General features: G+C 44.5%; 1 protein-coding gene across 2 annotated transcripts; it reads right to left on the bottom strand.

Moving 5' to 3' along the window:
• Positions 1 to 281: 281 nt before the first annotated feature.
• RHOQ (ras homolog family member Q) lies at positions 282 to 20395 on the bottom strand. Of its 2 annotated transcripts, none has more exons than XM_075706800.1 (5): positions 20245 to 20395; positions 20038 to 20096; positions 3980 to 4144; positions 1177 to 1272; positions 282 to 443 (listed from the first exon to the last, which is right to left on the bottom strand). In XM_075706800.1, exons 1-5 carry the CDS (start codon positions 20384 to 20386, stop codon positions 288 to 290), a joined length of 618 nt encoding a protein of 205 aa, XP_075562915.1. In that variant the 5' UTR covers positions 20387 to 20395; the 3' UTR covers positions 282 to 287. The 2 variants fall into 2 exon arrangements, with proteins under 2 accessions (XP_075562915.1, XP_075562914.1); XM_075706799.1 differs by having other exon boundaries at positions 369 to 439; positions 20245 to 20386.
• Positions 20396 to 20543: the final 148 nt, after the last annotated feature.

The raw sequence follows: 20543 nt of genomic DNA, 5'->3' as shown, positions 1-20543 counted from the left end.
AAAATGACATAGATGCCGTTTCAGCATGGTGCAGTTTTTGCTTCCTCTAGACTATGTAACCCTGAGAGATTGTACCTTCCAGTCTGAATAAAATATTTGTAACAGATGTGGTGGCTTCTTATTACAAGTTTGTTGAGCTTGATTTTATTCCTCTGGATTTCACTGGTTGTAGAAGGCAGAATCGTAGTTTCAGCTTTCAAACCTGTAACAAGTTTGCTGTGTACTTAATACATTGTATTTAAATTCAGTAGAATTTCACAGTAAGCCTGGCCATTGTCAAATGTATCTCACGTGATCAAACAGCAGTTTATGCATCTTGAGCCTATTCTCTTCTTCACTGTCTGTTTCTTTGGAGTTAGAATGGCTATAATAGCTTCATCAAAAACGGTCTTCAGTCCTTTCTGTGTTAAAGCTGAACACTCCACATAGCAGTAGGCTCCTATCTGTCAAGAAAATAAGTTAATTCAATAGCAATATATTTCAGCTGTTCAGTTCTAATTGTGCACTTTGCATTTTTTTTTTTCTGTAGTGACATCACAGTGTTTGGCTGTGATCTAAAAAAGTTATCTGCATGTGCATCCCCCTGTAGGAGAAAAGATTTGTCTTTTGGCCCAAGATCTGGAATGTATTTAAGTAAGTTTGTTTTATAAAGGAAGCATATTAAATAAGCTCTTTGGATTGGCAGTGGGGTCCTAAGGTATTTTTGATAATTAAACAGCAAAATAGAATTACAGAATTACACGAGCAACTTATGTTTCAAAAATAAGACTATAAAGTGTCCTGATAAGCATTATCCATGCAGTGTGTTAAAATGGTAGAGCATTCTCAAATAATTTCTTAAAGATGCTTCCAACATTTTGCTTGAGCAGGAGAGGTCCCTTCCAACCTCAACCACTCTGTGATTTTAATTCTCTCTGACTAATGCTTATGTAGTTTTTATGAGTGTCTACACAGAAAGTTAGAACTATTACTAACAGGGAAGTGCTATTACAGAAGTCTGCTTGTTAGCTGTATTCAACAACGTAAGTAAATATTGTTAACTGGCAACCAGTCATAAGGTTTCATACATTGACTGGTAAAAGAAATGGGCAAAGTAGTAAAGGAAAAAACAGTCAATCGGAAACAGGGTTTTTTACTTCTTTGCTACTTTGTTTCATTTAGGAGTATCCAGTTTACCTCTTTCGCTAACTTCTGTCCTTGCTCCACAGATAGGGGCTTCTCTTTCATATCATTCAGTCTTGCCAGAGTTTTTGGGTCATCACGAAGATCAATCTAGCAAGAAAGATTGCAGTCATGTTGGAATACTTTTTCTAAATGAAGTCAGCAGGCTATATGATACCCTCTTTTTAAAGAAGAATTATTTAATGATTAGAGTATTACATGTATAAAAATGGAGTCATGTCATGATTCAGATTGTGGACCCTTCCTGATCCAAAAGCCCTGGAAATTTAAGCTGTGAAGTACTACCTTTAATCCAGAAGGAATAAACATTTATTCTGTAATTCAGCTCTTCAATTAGATGTGATCATCTCAGAATACCAGAATGTATATCCAGCAGTGGCAGAAAGATTAACCCAAACATAATACCAACATGTGGGTCACTTTGTAATTGAAACCCAGTCCACTGCCCACAAAGCAAGAGCAAATTCATAAATCATAGAATGGTTTGGGTTGTAAGGGACCTTAAAGATCATCTAGTTCCAACCCCCCTGCCATGGGCAGGGACACTTCCACTAGACCAGGTTGCTCAAAGCCCCGTCCAGCCTGGCCTTGAACACTTCCAGGGATGAGGCATGCACAACTTCTCTGGGCAACCTGTTCCACTGTCTCACCATCCTCACAGTGAAGAATTTCTTCCTTCTATCTTATCTAAATTTACCCTCTTTCAGTTTAAAGCCATTACCCCTTGTCCTTTAGCTACATGCCCTTGTAAAATGTCCTTCTCCAGCTTTCTTGTAGGCCCCCTTCAGGTACTGGAAGGCTGCTATAAGGTCTCCTTGCAGCCTTCTCTTCTCCGGGCTGAACAAACCCAGCTCTCTCAGCCTGTCTTCATAGGAGAGGTGCTCCAGCGCTCTGAACTTCGCTCCAACAGGTCCTTCTTATGTTGGGGGCCCCAGAGCTGAACTCAGTACTCCAGGTGGGGCCTCACAAGAGTGGAGTAAAGGGAGAGAGTCATCTCCCCTCAACCTGCTGATCATGCTTCTTTTGATGCACCCCAGGATACGGTTGGCTCTCTGGGGGCTGCAAGCGCACATTGCCGGGTCGTGTTGAGTTTCTCATCAACCAACACCCCAAAGGGCTGCTCTCAGGGCTGTTCTCAATCCCTTCTCTGCCCAGCCTGTGGGATTGTTCTTGGGATTGCCCCAACCCATGTGCACGACCTTGCACTGGGCCTCACTGCACTTCATGGGTTTCGCATGGGCCCACCTCTCAAGGACCCTCTGGATGGCATCCCTTCCCTCCAGTGTGTTAACTGCACCACGCAGCTTGGTGTTGCCAGCAAACTTGCTGGGTGCACTCAATCCTACTGTCCATGTCGCCAACAAAGACATTAAACAGTGCTGGTCCCAATACTGACCCGAGGAACACCACTCATCACTGGTCTCCACTTGGACATTGAGCTGTTGACCGTGACGCTCTGAGTGCAACCATCCAGCCAATTCCTTATCCACTGAGTGGTCCGTCCGTCAAATCCATGCCTCTCCAATTTAGAGACAAGGATGTTGTGCGGGACAGTGTCAAATGCTTTGCACAAGTCCAGGCAGATGATATCAGTTGTTCTTCTCATATCCACCAACCCTGTCACCCTGTCGTAGAAGGTCACCAAATTTGTCAGGCACAATTTTCTCTTAGTGAAGCCATGTTGGCTGTCACCAGTCACCTCCTTATTTTCTATGTGCCTGAGCATAGTTTCCAGGAGGATCTGCTCCATGATCTTGCCGGGCACAGAGGTGAGACTGACTGGCCTGTAGTTCCCCAGGTCTTCCTTTTTTCCCTTTTTAAAAATGGGGGTTATGTTTCTCCTTTTCCAGTCAGTGGGAACTTCACCAGACTGCCATGACTTCTCAAATATGATGGATAGTGGCTGAGCAACTTCAGCTGCCAGTTACTTCAGGACCCATAGATGTATCTCATCAGGTCCCATGGACTTGTGCACCTTCTGGTTCCTTAGATGGTCTTGAACCTGACCTTCTCCTACAGTGAGTGGTTCTTTATTCTCCCAGTCCCTGCCTTTGCCTTCTGCAACTTGGGCGGTGTGGCTTGAGCACTTGCTGGTGAAGACTGAGGCAAAAAAGTCATTGAGTACCTCAGCCTCAGCGGGTAACCAGGCCTTCTGTTTCCTTCTGGAGAGGGCCCACATTTTCCCTAGTCTTCCTTTTATCACCGACGTACCTATAGAAGCTTTTCCTGTTGCCCTTGATGTTCCTAGCCAGATTTAATTCTGTCAGAGCTTTAGCTTTCCTAACCTGATCCCTGGCTGCTTGGACAATTTCTCTGTATTCCTCCCAGGCTACCTGTCCTTGCTCCCACCCTCCGTAGGCTTCCTTTTTGTGTTTGAGTTTGTGCAGGAGCTCCTTGTTCATCCATGCAGGCCTCCTCTCTGCCTCACTTCTCTCCTTGCTCCTTTGCTTCAGCAAATATTGGATATGACCAATAGTTGTAGACCCAAGTAATACCAGTAACATGGGTATGAACAGACAATTTTATTCCGTAAGTCCCATGACTTTATAGTAAGTCCCATGGAGAGATGCAGCCAATCTTACCACCCTGTTTCCAATGCATGCATTTTAACAAAATGGAGGTAGCTCATTAGAGGAGAACACAGATCTGTGTTTTTCCGCCACTTGTTAGGGTTGTTCCTCCAAAGCCAGAAGGGGGTGCTGCTCAGGTCCTCTCGGGCCTGAACTCCCAGCCCAAAGAAAAGGCACCACACAATGATATGAATTGTTTAAATGAAGTAGAACAGAACCAGATATACCTGTGTTCCTACTAGTAAAAAGGGAACATTAGGTGCATATTCCTTCAACTCCGGTACCCACTCTTCCTTCACATTTTGAAATGAAGCAGGGTTTACCACTGAGAAGCAGATAAGGAAGACATCGGTCATAGGATAAGATAAAGGTCTCAGACGATCATAGTCTTCCTGAGAAAGAAAAATTCTGTTATCTGCAATACTAAATTGTTGCTTGTATTTTGTTAATTTTAACAGTTATATTCAGAAACTGTATTCATATTTCAGGAATTTTGTTGAGGCAAACTTTCTGAATATTTACAACTATTCCAGGTTAGTTAGCGCGGCTGTTAGAGCAAAATCTGCATATGAGGGTAAATATATGTGAATATAAATAATTTGAAAAGCGTGTTAATACTGATAGAAACTTACTTCTGTACAACAATATACAGAAGACTACCCTTTAAAAAGTTTTCACTTAAAGGAAAGAAAAGGCTTATGGTTCAAACATGCTTGCAGATCAAAGGTTAGCATTTGTTTCACCAAAGAGAAATAAGCAGATGTGACTGCTATAAAGCCATCCAAGCTGTACAAAGCTAGGCTAGATTAAGGCTGTTTAATGCACTTAAGTGTTCTCTTTTGGATCATATGTAGAGGTGATATTTAAGGCCCTCCTTAGAATTTTATTTCTGTCTCTTAGAAACCTTACTGTCCTGTTGCGAGTGATCAGGGCAGACGAAGTAAGGATCAGAAGGGACCTCTTTTGTCCAGACTGTTTTCTGTAAGCAAGCCCAGCAAAGAGTGGGAAGGAACAGAAACTGAGGATCAAGAACACTATCAGGGGAACATTAATGCCCTTTCTGGGGGGAAGTTAGTGTGAAAATATTATTATTTGGGTCATTTAGAGCCATAGCATTTAAAGCCACCAGTCCTACTGCCAGGGCATTCAATACCGTGGCAACAGAGGTGCCTCGGAGCATTGTCCCTATTGTAAAACAGAATCCTCTCTAGCAAGAGAGAAAGTGGATTTTGCCATTTCTTTTAGCTAAGAGCAGGAGGGAACATGCGCCAGCTTCTCTCTGCAAGGCTTCCTTTGGTCTATGGCAGTGAACCAATGCCTTATTATTCCTACCTTAGGCTTATTTTTTTTTAAAACACAGATAACTAAGACTGAGCCCAGGCATTGCAGAGACAGTGAAGAATGCTGGTTTTATGCCTTCTCTTCCACAATAAACACCAGTTTATTATGGCTGCCGCAGCAGCCTCCCTCTTACCCATGTAAGCTCACCATCTTAATTAAATCTCACAAATATTGCAACGATTTGTTCATTAAATGTAGAGACAGAAATGTAATTCAGCTCCATGTTTGAAATGAGCCAGCAAATTAAATTTTTGTTTCCTTGGCAACAGTCACGTTACCAGATTATTAACCTATAGTTGCACCTTCAAAAAAGCCCTTCATTAATCAATTGTTAAGTTTTAAAGATGCTGTCACTAGAATTTCAGAAACCATGTGAGAACTTCCTCAGAACAGTTTTTGCTAGACCATCTTTTCATTTGGAAGTCAACAGCTATGGGAAGAGGGCTGTTATCCTCATCATGAAATGCAGAAAAGACAAGCACTGGAGGAGATTCTGTACTAGCAGGGAGGTGACCCAATGGCCAGTACCCTTCAGTGTCTCTTTACACAATATTCTTATTTGTAATCAGTATTGTCATGTGCCATTTTGATTATACACTCTACTGCCAGTCTTGTATACTCTACAGTTTTGTCAATAAGCTAGAGCATGCTTAGCTGTAAACATGGGCTCCCAATTTCACAACCGTGGTAACTGACACTACTGTGAAACTACATTTGACAGGCCTTACTGAAGACCAGTTGTTTCCCTGCTAGTGTCAGGCTCCTATCCTGACTCAAAAGAAAAAAAACAGTAACTGTGTCTTTTCCTCATCTGTGGACATTCATCATAGAAAGCAGAAATAACTTTAAGAACATCACAGCAACTTGAAACTATTCAACATTCAATTCTTTTTTTAAGCATGTATTTTACGTTTCACTTCCACAACTGAATATAGTTAGATCCTGCTCAGGGTTGCCACTCTGTTTCCTGGGGTGGAGATCAAAATCCTAAAAGAAGCTTCCCAACTGCAAATTACACTGGTCCCTGGAGTACAAAATCTGCATGCAAGAAAACACAGGCAGATCCGTCAGCTGCTCTCAAATTCAGCTCTGCTAAATCATATGTGGGGTATTACTGAATAGGTTTTCTTAAAAAAAAAAAAAATCTAGCTTAAAGTCATAATTTGTTCCTACCACAAAGAGCTGCCTTCACTACACTGAACATTTTCTAAAAATCTCACATCTGGGTTACAGTAACTAGAATACTGTCTGCATTAAATGCTGGAACAGAGAAAACATTGCACTGTCACCAGAAATTACTCTCAGTCCATTGACCTTAAAATATCTCTTTAGTTAATCCATTTCAAATTACAGACAGACCTTTCATTCACAGCAAATACTAATCATTTTCTGATCTCAAAGCCGAGTTACATTTGCATGGTTTACTTCAAAACTTTCGTATTTAGTTTACCTTTTTAAAGCCCATTGGATACAAATCCTTGTATATTTAGCCACATCTTGGTACTGCACCTTACTTCCGAGGTATTCATCAGCAGTCACCTGGGAGTGAGCAATGTTACCGCTTTTTAAGGCGTGTGCATTGCTGAACTCCTCTCCTGCCCCTGTTTGTATCTATTCATACGCCTTTTGATTTACACTCTGTCCCACCTGCACCAGGCAAGCTGTGGGTCCATCCTGTGTAGTTAAGTTGAACTGAAGGCAAATACAGTATGATTGGATACATCATGTACCACGGCCAAAGATGTACATGGTATTCGCTACAGTGACTTGACTGCACTTAGGCTTACTTAAATTAACAGAGAATTTGGCTATACCCACCAATCCTGCTGCTTGAAACAAGTCAGTGCTCTCAGGCTCTCCCTTAAACCTTGTCTGTGCTATGAAAATTAGGTTTGTATTGATGCTAATAATGGCAGGTAATTCTAATAAAGCCTCCCACCACATGATTAGACTGGTCCTGGGTCCTCCTAAGAGAGACACTGGCTTAAACGTTACCAGCATCTAGTAGGCCATCTGTGCTTAAAGACTCCTTCTGCTCCCCAACAGCCCCTCAGAAATAGCAATCAAACCTGAAAACTTTCTCTGATGTATTGGGCCTAAATAACTGCTACGCTTGGTAGAAGAAATTGAAATACCAAATGAATTCAAACTGAATATTAGAGAAGCCTGGAAAAATCTGATTGCTTCAACTATAATTTATCTCCTGAATCTAGTGTAAGGGAAATAAATGTGGTTTATTCTAAAATTAAATGCAATGGCAAAATCTAATTATACTAGCCAGTCAACATAAATTCCAATTTGAGTGCATGTACACACCACACTGTACAGAAATTAGACTTCCAATCTCAGTGGGCGAGGCACTGCGTGTATATTTAGGCATTAACAATATTTAAAGAATTTAACAGGAATATTTTAAGAATACGAATAAGATGGGCAAGAAGGCCACTAAGGATCGAAATATGCAGTACAAGTCTCAAAAACTCCAGGCTGTAATAGTGAAATGGCTCATTCTCCAACATACTCTGGACTTTAAAACAAAATTGTTCGCTGTTTGCTGAAGCAGATGAACACAGATAGAAAAACATGCTGAAAATATGAGAGTCGTAATAACTTTAAACAAATTGGACGCAAGTATGTTGGCTTAATTAATGTTATATGGAGCTGTGATTCCTGTAAAAGATATGACATTGCAGCAGGACTGTCCATCATTTACGTAGTATCTCTGTGGTAACCCAGGACAGCTGCCAATACAGAACAGACATGGGAAAAGACATGAGATGGAGGAACTCATGACTTGACTTGGCTTCTCAACTACAAACTGGGAAGGACTGTTTGGGTTTTTTGTTTTGTATTGTTTTGAAGCGGGGAGAATGGAACTTCATACTTCTAAATTTTCATTTCGCCCTAGTTCTGATATTCTGCAGGTAGGTCTAGCATTGCCTTTATCTTAGCTCCTTAAAATCTCTCCTTTAGGTCTCTTTTTCCATGTTAACAGTACTTAATAATCTGCCTCTCTGAGATTTTCTGCTGCCTTGTACTTGAATACTGAATCACTGATTTTCACTGTATTTTGGATGTTCAGGTGGATTTGTTTTAACATGTCCAAAATTTGGCTATTTCTCTTCCTGACATTTACCTGCTCAAAAACAGAGGTCTTGAGGAATTTTTTGTATGCAGGCTGAAGAATGGTATTGCAATTCTGCAGCATTATATTATACTTTGTTTCAGGGGTTTGCACAGAGTAAAAGCAGAATGCAGTGCTGTATTTCAAGTTGTACAATTGACTTTGATCTAATACTTTTTCCCAATTCCATGGATTATCAGCTGAGAGACAGTTAAAAACACACAAGCTGTATTCCTAACTCTGTCACTGACACACTATGTAGCCCTGAGCAAGTTATTATCCTCTCTCTACTTGCATCTTCCCATCCGTAGGGGTTTGCTAGCTTAATAATGCATTAGCCTTTGCAAAGCACTCCAAAAGCCTTTGATGTACCATAGCTTATGTGTAGTGGGATATTTTTAAAAAATAAAACTAAGACAAAGGTAAGTCTAATAATTTCTGGACAATCTTCTTGACCCACAAAAAGCATTATTTCCTTGTATATCAGAAAACTGAAGTAAGAGGTGCAGGCATACTGAGATCCCATAGTAACAGAGCCCCTGTAGCTCCCCTGTTTTATGGTATCCCACTCCTCCCTGCCAAGTTAAAGTGATGGGGACGGAGGTCCTTACCCCTCCCTCAGTAATGTGAGACCACAGGCCTCTTTCTCCTCTGGAATGGTATTAGGGTCTCTATCCACTTTGGAGAGATGAAAGGCAATTAGAGGAGTCACCTCTGCAGTCAGTACCTTCCACACCTTGACCAAGACCTTTGGGGAACTTCATACCTCTCACACCTGCTGTTACAGCTAGCGAAGAAGATGTTAACCTAGATCTGTTTGTTTGTTTTTTTTTTTTTCCGTGCAAACATGAGGACTAGTGTCTTTACGCAAACAGGAGAAACCAAATTCTGGTACGTCATTAACATTGTGGCAGGGGCCCTGAGCAAGGTGTGTCATGCTTATGTTTTAATCCAGGGCTGGAGTTCTGTACTCTGATGGAACAAAAGTAGTTAATGATTTTATGTGTTTTGCAGCTTAGGAACAAAATTTTACTGATACATCTCCAGTTATATCATGCCAACATACTCATAAACAAGAGGATAAGCCTATTTCTTTTCTATTCTGAGAAGGTATAAAGCGGATGGGAGGGAACAAAATAAAGCTTGCACCACTGGAAGAAAAACGAGCTCAACAACTCTAGGTTTGTGATCTCTGTGTTAGCAACCATCTGTTGCTTTCACAGCTTACAACAGCAATCGTAAGAGGAGGTTCTCACTCCCAACCATCTGTTTTTAGAGGGGAAGCCAAAAATAGACATCAGGCAGAGTTGCTAGAGGAATCCAACCTTCATGCAGTGAAGGGTAATCACTACTGCTGCTCAGAGGGTCTCAGTGAGGCACACATATGTAACTAGCTGGTTTCTCCAGAGCAAAATCCCAGCTAAAAGTCTAAGTTTTAACCCATTTCATAGTAGGGCTTAGGAATGACAGTCGAAAGTCCTAGCTCAATATGAATTGCCATGCTTTAATTTCTGAAGTGCATTTCAAAGCTATCCTTCAAGACTGCATTTTTCATAGTTTTCCTCCCTGAAAACAAATTGCCGTATCCGAAGGCCCCCTGTAATATTTCAGAAAACGTTAACAAGTGAACCGTAACGACCACTGGATCTAACATGTGCCCCAGGGACTTAGTAACAGCTCATAGTTACCCCAGTGGACACATCCTGCCATCTCCCCCAGATTATTTGGAATTAAAGGCTGATCTGCAGCTTTGCCATAAGCACCAGGCAAAGCCTCCGAGAGCAACTGCCTACTCCAGAAGCACACCAGGAAACAAACTTCACCCTGCTGAATCACCCTGTGGTTTCTGATTCTACAAGATGCTTGGGTGGGGGAGGAAGGAGAGGGAAGTGGTCTGCACTGCCCCATGCCAAGCACAAATTGCTTCCCTGGCTAAAAAAACTCTCCGATTTTTTTCAGTCTGGGCTGTATAATGCTGTAACCCTCTGCAAGGAAGGAGGGTGGAGCGTCCCCAGGACGCTCCCTTCCTGGCACTGCCACTCAGAAGGCACCACTAATGCAGGACCATTTGGCAAGCTGCAATTTGGACTCACACAGCATTGCCATAAAGCGTCTTCTTGTCTAGTTCTGCAACCCAAGCCGTTACACTCATTGCTACGTTTGATTTTTCTGTCGCTTACATCTGCAGCCACTACCTTCTAAACACGCAAAACAAGATGCGGTGATTATTCCCTGGCTGCAGGGGAAAAGTGCACTACCCTCTGTCTCTTCACAGGCTTCTGGGGATACAGCTTTGCATTACTAAAAAAAGCAGAATTGTCCTGTTGTGGCTTGTTTGCACAGGTTTCCTAGGGAGTGCAAAAGCTGCCGATTTGGGCCCAGCATCTATTTTTAATTTATAGAAAAGGCTGCAAGAATGCAGGGTAAGTGCCCTTCCATTGTATTCTAAAAATGAAGTAAGATGATCTAAATCCATCTCTACATTCCTGTGAGGAGGACTGTTCAAAGGAGGTATGAATTATACATTGAAAAAACCCAGGTTTGTGAATTACAATTTTTTTTTTACAAAACTTTCCTTCTGGCATATTTGAGGACTGTGCAGCTGCTTACATGTCTGAAAAGCTTTTTTGTATAGAGAGAAGTAACTAGCTGGAAGATGAAGCCTAGTAAGGTGGATTTTAGAGCATTAGAGACAAGGAGGACAGAATATTCCTTTAATTATACCCAAAATTGCATTTAAGTGATCAGAATTGATCCCAGTCTTAATGTGGGATTACATACTGTCCAAATCCTACATCTTGCCATGTGGTGATGCTAAACTATTTTCCTAGACAGTCTCAACAGAACACTCCCTCTCTCCTGTCCATCACCACAGGAACTTCAACTTGCTGGCTTCTTCGTGGTTTTCTAAAAGTGGAAGTCTCTGAATTTTCTCTATGAGACTTAATTATTTTAGCGTTTGTAACAACAGAACACGGATTCAACTGACTGCAAGCAATATTGGCAAGCACAGTTTCACTTAAATGTGTTATACCAGTTGCTTATCCACTATGGAGCTCCTACAAAGTGGCAGAGTAACTGCCATGGACAAGCCCTTTCACTCCTTACCCGTGAGAAATCACAAGGCTGCGCTGCATTCCTGCACCAGTTCCTCTCCCACCATCAGTGACCTTATAAACAGCACTCTTCCCAAACAGGATTTCTACTTCCTCCAGGAAAGGAATTCACCCCAGTTTTGATGACTGCAGCCATGAACAATCAGGATTTTCCACTCTTTCAGATATGTGCAATCAAAGGGAAAAAAAAAAAAAAAATCACCCTAGCACAGGGGACCTGGTCAGATCCTCTGCAGAACCTGCTCTTTGGAAAGATGGGTTTTCTCACTTTATTTTTACAGAAGAGTATGACCATCAATAAATCTGTTCTCACAGGGAAAACAGACTATGGAATAGTTTAATATAGCTATCCATATCATATCAGACATGTCTTTTCATTTACTAGCTATATAAATCCTGCCCAGACAAGAATGACTGATCAGTTGAGTGTCCCATTCCCTTTCACATTCTACAAATAAACTCCAAAAGCACATTCTTCAGTCCAGTGTTGAGCAGCAGCTTTGTAAGATAGACAACTAAGCCTTCACACTGACTCCTCAAGATTAATTCCCATCACACAACTTCTCAGAAGATGAAGTGCCAGAGTACCAGTGCCATCGTGTGCGCATTGAATAAACACATCGCAGTGAAAGAGTTTCTGGAATTAAAGGAGTTCCTAAGAGTCTTCTGCACCTCGTTTTATGTCAAGTCCCGATTTGTCAGGGCTAACAGCTTCCATTGAAGAACGTGGTAAAACGCTCAACAATTTCACTGCAGCAGATGTTAAGGCAGTTGGAAAAATTGCCTCTGGTTTTTCTTTCTTCAGGGAGGAATACGTAAGCCATCTCATTGCCCGTGGCTGGGCTATCTGTTGGTCGTAACTAAATATGCAGCCCAGGTCATGCTTGGCATCCATCCCTTATTGACTCTGCCACTGCATCCCAACTGGAAATCAGACCAACAAGGAACTAGCATTAAGTCCTACAGATGATCTTTTAGCATTCACGGCTACATCTAATTTAGAGCACAAGCTGCCTGAGGCACTTTCAGTCTGTGTTTTATTCATCTGAAGCAATAAGCTCACCTAGGATGCTGATGGATGTTCCTTTGCTCTGGAGAATAATGCTGCCACCTGCATTTTTATACACACACCAGTGACTGCCAGCCATTGCAGAGAATTATTGCACACAGGCCACAACATGGATGCAGCACAGAGCAGGATAAAACAGACAGAGGATAGTAGCCACTAAGGCGTCAAATGACACAATCTCCTCAGGGCTGCTGAAAGTGTCACGTAGCGTTCAGACACATTTTTCTTAACACAAATCATCCAGTCACCAGTTCAAACCAACAGACTGCCTATAAAACCACAGAACAGAGCAGCAAAAAAGATACAATTTCCCTCCTCCCTGCCCTCATTTTGCATTTTTTCTAATTAGAGGAGGGGCAGTTTTGTTAGAAATGTAACTGCTAATTTGGAGGTTGAAAAAGAAGTCCTGAAGCTCTGTCCCAACGCATCCATTTTAGTAATGTTGTTTTTTATAAGTCCCAGTAAAAACTGCAGGATTTGGAATCTGTGTGGTCTATATTATTTCTTAAAGCCCAGGTTCCTGGAGTCTCATGATCACATAAAGAAAAATCATGTCCCTTTCACCTTTAAATGAAAGATAAATTTCTAGTCCCCCACAGGTATAGAGAAAACCTGGATACATGAAGCCCAAAGGCTTAAAGAAAACCCACATCCAGCAAAGGGCTAAAGAAAAAGTCTCAAACCATTTTCATTCCCTAGGTTTTTTAGGTAGTGGTGTCCACGGATAGGAATAGCTGGCACCATTTTGAATGCCTGGGACTGACAAAAACCTCGGCATTGCTGAAGTTAAGTTTTACGTCCACTTTGTCCATGTGTTCTCAATAAAGGAACTGGGAACAAAGCTTACTGAAGTCAGCCACAGGGTGCCTGCTAACACAGAGCTTTGGATCAGACCCTAACACACATTGTAAGTCCTTCTGCATTGTAGGTCTGTGCTACAGAGGCAGTACCCTAGTCTAAATTGCATTTAGTTCGTTTTAAGATGTAGTTTGGAGGATGAATCAGAAGTTAGGCTATAAATGAAAAATACTGCATTTTTTATACTTTTCATATTTACCAAAATACACAGATTTCAATCAAGAAGTCTGACTATGGACCTGCTGAGAATTCCCAAGGTCTCCTACGTTCTCTTCCAGAAAAACTCTGCCAGCTGATGCCACCTTACCCAGTTGTCCCATTCCCTCGCTCTGGCCTCCCGCAGTACAGCTGTACAGTATATGAGACTCAAATGAGTGAGTGCAGGTGCCCACCCCATCTGAAAATGAAGTCAGGAAGTAAGAAGATATGCAATAACATTGTGCTGGAAGAGCAGTAATTATCACTTGCCTTTTTAGCAGGTGATGTTTGGATAGCATTGAAAGATGTCACTGTACCTCAACAAAATTATAAATGAGTAAAATTCAGAGAGAACTCTTGTCACAAACTAAAGCATTATCTACTGACTCTTAAGGCAGGAAAAAGGGATTTTGACTTGACCACATAACCAATGTTTAGCAAGAGTTTCTCTAGATCAGTAGTCTTCATAAAAATGTGCTTTTAACATATCAAAAATTGAAGTTTCAGAGAACCTCTCAAACTGGGTTTGCTTTGGGTTCTTTACTTTGGTCTGTCATTAACTTATTTTTAATTTGGCGAAGACATTCTGGATTTTCAAACACACCCCTTACATTTGATTTTAACATAACTCAGTGCCGCTATTCAGAAGGGCTGTGGGGATTTTGACACTGAGAATGAAACACAACTATCTTGAGTTTCCAACATATATTTAGTGGATGCTTGGGAACTCAGAGCAGCATCTCCCATCCTGAGACTCCCCATCTGGCGATAACAATACTTACCTACCTTTCTAGGAAAGCTACGACGCTTTCAAAGTGTGAGTCAGAGCTCACAATGAGGCGTCCGAATGTAAGATTTGCACTGGGATTATTATGGTTGGAAGGTCATTTTTAGAAGTGAATCTGAAGGTACGAGTTCCCTTCCTTTTAAAGGGAAAGCCTGTCTTTGCTTAAACACTTGTCTAGAGAACTCGCGACACAGAGATTGTAAGCTCAGGCACTTCACCTCCTTCTTTTGCGTTGGAAAACTTCAATTTCAAAGGGAGGATCTAGGCACATTTTTATCTTATCTGCATACACCCAGTTGTTGCTGCAGAGCCGTTAAATCTACGTGGCTGGCAACATCCTGAAGCACAGAGCAGCTTCAGTGGAGGCTGAGCTATTCATAGGCCAGCACGCCGGCCGGGACTGAGCTCCGGAGCTCACAGCTTCCCAGCGCCAGCTGCCAGCTCGGCTGGGACAATGTAACGGGAGCGAGGGAAAATGCACGTGGGAGGAGGGAGGCACAGGGGGGACAGAAAGGGGACAGGATGTTAACTGCTAACATCTCCTTTTTAGATCTGTCAAAATTACGTTACATGTTTCGGTGTTTACAACTCTATAGTAAAGGGTGGCAGGCTTTGCGTTGTGTGAGAGCGTGCTTGCATGTTCCAGGCTTGCCTCTGGTGCTACGGCTGCGAGGTAGGTGCAGCTCGGAAGGGGTAATGTGGTGTGAAGAGGGACATTTCTATTTCACAACAGACCAGCCAAAATGATCATCAGCTGCCTCTCCTTTCAGTAGGATACTAAAGCGGTACCTGCTAGACCAGGGCTACCTACCAAAGCCGAGACAAACAGCCAGCAAGGAGTACCAAGATTACTGCTATTTCTTGTTTTATTTATAGCAACCGCTGCAGGTTTGGTGACCATCCATTTTAATAGCCACACATCCACCCCTCTGTTTACCACAGGCACATTCACAGTTATACCCATTTGTTTTTACACCTGGCCTTAACACAGGCACTGATCTTGCTAATACCCGAGTCAGCTTTACACACTTCAGCAGCCCGACCAGCTTTAATATAAAATTGCTTTTAACATCAGGGCCTCTGTTACAACCAAAAACTCAAGTGTATCTGAATTAAGATGGCTGTGGCTGCAACCGAAGTAGCCATCAGTATCTGAGCTACCAAAAAACCTAGGGAATGAAAATGGTTTGAGACTTTTTCTTTTGCCCTTTGCTGGATGTGGGTTTTCTTTAAGCCTTTGGGCTTCATGTATCCAGGTTTTCTCTATACCTGTGGGGGACTAGAAATTTATCTTGCATTTAAAGGTGAAAGGAACCAAGAAGTGGCTTGTTCTGCTCTTCTGCTTAGCATGTTTTGTGGCTAGTGTTTTGGTGACAGTTGAGAAGGCACCGAGAGCTTTACTGTATCAGACCTACAGCTTGTCCTACACATATTGGGGCCTTTACGGCAGAGAAATAAAAGTGAGAAGCCAAGGAATGCATTTTACCTCAGCTTTGTCCCAGAAAGCCACTCTAGTATCATAACAGTAAGTGACGCTGAGGGACATAAATGTTATTATTAGGCACTGCACCATAGTAAGATTCACTCTGCGCCTTCTGTACCTTGCTCTGCACTGCCCAGATGCTGGCTTGGTGCCAAACCTGCACCAGACAGCCACGCTATGCCTCAGCACCTCTCTTCCTGGGGCAGCAGGAGCAGCACAGGCTTTGCTCCTGCATCCCCCCCATCCTCCCTCCAGGTCCTGATGGTCCTTCACAGCAAAGACACAGGACCAGAGCAAGGCTTCCACCTGTATGTGGTCAGCACATACTGGAGGAAAGGGACACCATGAATGAAAATCCCACAGCAAAAGCTACTGAGAGGAGGATGGACCCCGACTGCCATTTTAAGCAGCAGGCTTCAATATGGAGCAAAATCCCCAGGAGGTAACTCCTGTGTGTCTTCCCACTTATCCCCATCATTCAGGACGTGGCAAGGGGACACGCAGCACACCTCTTAGTTAGTGCTTACGGACATTTCTCCAACAGTTTTAATGTCATGAGAGTTGGCAGTATTATTTTTGGTATTATGGAAGCTCAAAGTAATAATCACTTGTCACTAGTTCAAAAGCACTCCAACACAGTGAAGTTAACAGACCTTTGACGAAGGCATGGTTCTCTTCCCAGGCTGATTTGGCCACATACCCCTGCTCAATGAAGAGCAGTAGTGACACGCAGTTAGTCTCCCAGAGCAAGAGAGGCTACTGCAAAGCCAAAGGCATCCAAGCATCAGCATCACAAGCACCCCACATTTAAACTTCAGTGCACTGATGCTCCCAGCTCCAGGCGATGTAGGTAGTGGGGAAACCAGGACCCACTCCAAGCCCACCCCATCTCAGTGCACGGCTATGTGCAGCAGCAAGGCTAAAAGGAGCTGCCGGCTCCACCTCTGGGAGGAATTGCTGGAGGAATGTCCTCTCGGACACCACCGGCACCAAATACCCACCCGCCTCCCTGGCGTGGGAGCCTGCCTCCACAGCTGCAAACCCAAATGGGCTCCGAGAGCCTCCACTGCCCAGCAGCTGTACTAGCTATTTTCTGCTGAACCAGGGCCTCAGTATTTTCAGCCAGAGAAAAGCCTGCCTGAACTTACACACACCCAAAGGGGGGAAGGTCTGTCTGCATATAAACTGAAGTTTGTGAACCGCTAGTGGCATTTTTCCCTGCTATATATAACCTGGAAAAAAATGGGATTTTAATAGATTTATTCTCAACCTACTTTAAACTTGCAAAGATACGAGGCATTATGTCATCAGTATAGTTACTACATGTGATCCTGTGTGTGCTGTGAAGAAGCAAGCTAGAAATGAGTACTGGATGCCATGAACGCAAAAGCTTGCAACTCCTCTGCCAGAAGTCTGTCACAAGCTGCTAAATACATAAAACCACACAAGTTAAAGAGGCCCATAGTCTGATAAGTCAGTATTTCAGGGCGATGAGCCTGCTGTGCACCGGTTAGTAATCAAAAGGTCTTTCATCCTTGCTCTGCTGTGGACTTCCTGCATGGATATGGAGTAGGTCACTGTCTGAACCTCCATTTACTCCCTCACTCCTCTTCCCCCCAAAATGAGATGTGTAGATGTACTCTGTCCAGAGCTGGCAGTATAAACATGCTGAAGGTTGTGAACTGCTTAGATACCACAGTGATCACGCACTGCCAAGTTTTGATAAAATGATACTATCAGGCCAGTATTCTACAGTAAAACTATTTGGGGGTGACAGAATTAGAAATAAAAGCACTGATGTATGCTGGCACAGAAATCCCAACTTTGAGCGGCAAAGAATCTGAGCCGTACAGAAGTCTGTGCAAGCAGCAGGCATGTACCAGATGCAGCACGCTGTTTCCTCAACACAGAGAAGGCACCATCAACTCATGTCTTTTCTGCTCTTTACTATATATATTTAAGCTTTAAAGTAAGCTTTCTGTTATCGCATAGCTCTGGGAAGACAGCCTTGTCAGCACGCTCTCTGACAGAGCAGCTAAAAGGATGAAATTGCTGGCCTGGCATCTTCGCACAGACTCCCCTCTTTAGTTGTGCTGGCTGTTGGGATGGGGCTCCCCATGGGTGGCCCCAGATGTCCACCAGTTGAAGTGGGATGGGGATAATGGTGAAGATTTTATTAGCACCGCAGGTCTGACTAAAAGGGGAGTTTTGCCAAGACCAGATATATTTGTAAAGGTAGCCTTACTAAAACACCCTACGTGAACTGAATTAGGCCAGCAAGATCTGGTCCTGGGTTCCATCAGAAAGTGCTCTGTAATTCAAACTTAAGATTCCAGCTTCTCAGATTTTGGGGAAAAAAAAAAAAGCTTACCTCAACTTTTTACATGTCTGGATATACAACTTCACACTGGAAAGTTTTTCTTAGTATAACAGGAATACCTTCCCTTGCTGTTTGCTGCAAACTGGCCAGTTTACCCTACTAGCTTTTGAGGAGGCCGAAAGTCACTTGGTTTTGTACTCAGCACATTCATGCAGAGTGGGATACCACAAAACCACCTTAGTTAAGGTTACACAGAGCTAACAACACACACTCCCATTAATAGCAACAAGCAAGCACAAGCAGTTTGAAACAGCATCTATGAATAAGCTATGCATACGTACAGCAGGGCTAGGGTCGCTTTCACATTTTCCAATGCCCATTATAAAAAAAGAGAAAAATAGTTGTAGATTAACCCAATGCTTTATTTGCCTGAGCACTGGATCCTCATTTTGTAACCTAGTAAGCAATATTTTACAAGCTGTGTTTTGAACCAACTACTACTGAAAAACAGGACTATAACAGTAATAAGAAATGCACTTAGTTGGCATAAATTTGACTAGCTTGTGTTTACGTCAGTGAGATGACAATCATGAAGTCAGTCTTTTTGGTAAGATTCTCACCCTTCAGGTATCAGCTTTCTGGAAATGGGGCTGTTTCCTACAATTCTCACCCAATTAATTTTATTACTGATTTCAGGCCTAACAAAGATATAGAAGACCGGTTAAACGTTGCTTCCCTTACTTTAAGGCTGCATGCAGATCTAAAAAGGTACAGGAATTTAGGCAGCAGTTGTTCAATTAAGTATAGGAATAACACGGTTAAAAAATACAGCTTCAGTCGATGCGAGTCCAAGTGAGATTATCTTACTAGCTGCTCTTTACAACAAGGAAGCACGTCTGAGGTCATGTGAGACCAAAACACATGCTCACACTGCAAGAAGAAGTTTTATTATAAGGAATACACGACTTTACAAAAACCCATGCGGCGTTTCCGTATATGCTCCGCACCTCCTTGGGAGATGCCTGCGACTCCCGGGGTCAGGCCCTTCACAAACTATTTTGTTTCCCACAGGGTATCTCCAGAGAGCTGGCAGTACTTTAACCCTGGAGGCCGCGCTCGGCCCGTGGCTGGTGCCGTGCAAGTTAAGCTGACCAGTTAGCAGCTTGAATAACGGAGCCCTGCAGTAGCCGCCGCACCAGTGACCCCTCCAAACATCAAGCATTTCACCCGTCATGAAAGTTACTTAAGACAACCGCTGACAGAGCATCTTCCACGACAGGCTGTAATAATCTTAACCAAACAAATCCCTTGAGTCGTCTGGGAGAGCAGAAGACACCCAGGTTATCTGACAGGCAGTGGCTGAGCGTTACATTTCGGTATTTCCCACCTTTAAGTTGAACAACTCTTTTTAGATATTGAAGAGCTATAAAGCGTAAACAAGGCGAGCTGCGGCAGTCCGGGTCTCTATCCGACCCCAGGCGTTTGAAGCAGCAAGCTCCCTCCGCGCCCAGCGAGGCACCCTGCCCCCGCCCGAGGGGCGATGCCCGGCCGGGGGCGATGCCGGGCCGGGGGCGATGCCGGGCCCGGGGCGATGCCGGGCCCGGGGCGATGCCGGGCCCAGGGGCGATGCCCGGCCCGGAGCTGCAGGCGCTGGCACAGCCGGGGCCGGGGACGCCGCCCCCCCCCCCCCCCCCCCCGCGCCGGGCCACGCCGGCCCGGCCGCGGCTCCCCCGGAGCCCGCCACGCACCGCTAAAAATAAAGCCCGCCCGCCCTCGGGAATAAGGGTCGGGTGGAGGGTTTTTCTTTTAAAGCCGGTTTTTATCAATCGTGTGTGTGTGTCGCGTGTGTCCCCCCTTTCCCCCCCCCCCCCCCCCGCCAACCCGGCTCCGAATCAGCCAGCCCGGACCGCAGCCCTGCAAATAACTTCAGCGCCGGCAGCGCCGCGGGGCCGGGGGCCCGGCGGGCCGCGGGCAGCGCTCGGCACTCACCTGGCCGGCGGTGTCGTACAGCCCCAGCAGGTACTGCTTGCCCCCGACGGTAACGCTGACTGCCGGGGGGAGAAACACAGCGGGTGAAGGGGGGCAAACCCCGGCCGAGCCGCCCCCCCCCCGCCCCCCGGCAGGGCAAGGCCGGGGAGGGAGGGGGGTAAGGGGGTAGGAAGGGCGGGAGGGCGGCCGGGCCCCCCGCCCGCTCACCTGCGTAGTGGTCGAAGACGGTGGGCACGTACTCCTCGGGGAAGGCGTCGTTGGCGTAGCTCATCAGCAGGCACGTCTTGCCCACGGCGCCGTCCCCCACCACCACGCACTTCAGCATGACCGCCGCGCTGCCATGGGCCATGGCCGGAGCCCGCCCTCATGGCCCCGCGGGCGCGCCCCGCCGCGCCGGGCCCCCCGGCATCGCCGCCGCCGCCGCCGCTCAGCGGGCGCCCCCGCCGGCCCCCGCCGGGCGCGGCCCCCCCCGCCATCCGCCGCCGCGCTGGGCCCGGCGGGAGCCG

Source organism: Pelecanus crispus, chromosome 3, assembly GCF_030463565.1.
Source record: "Pelecanus crispus isolate bPelCri1 chromosome 3, bPelCri1.pri, whole genome shotgun sequence".
In the NCBI taxonomy this organism is placed as follows: Eukaryota; Metazoa; Chordata; class Aves; order Pelecaniformes; family Pelecanidae; genus Pelecanus; species Pelecanus crispus.
The sequence above is the reverse complement of the archived record's forward strand: the minus strand, read 5'-3'. Positions and strand labels throughout refer to the sequence as shown.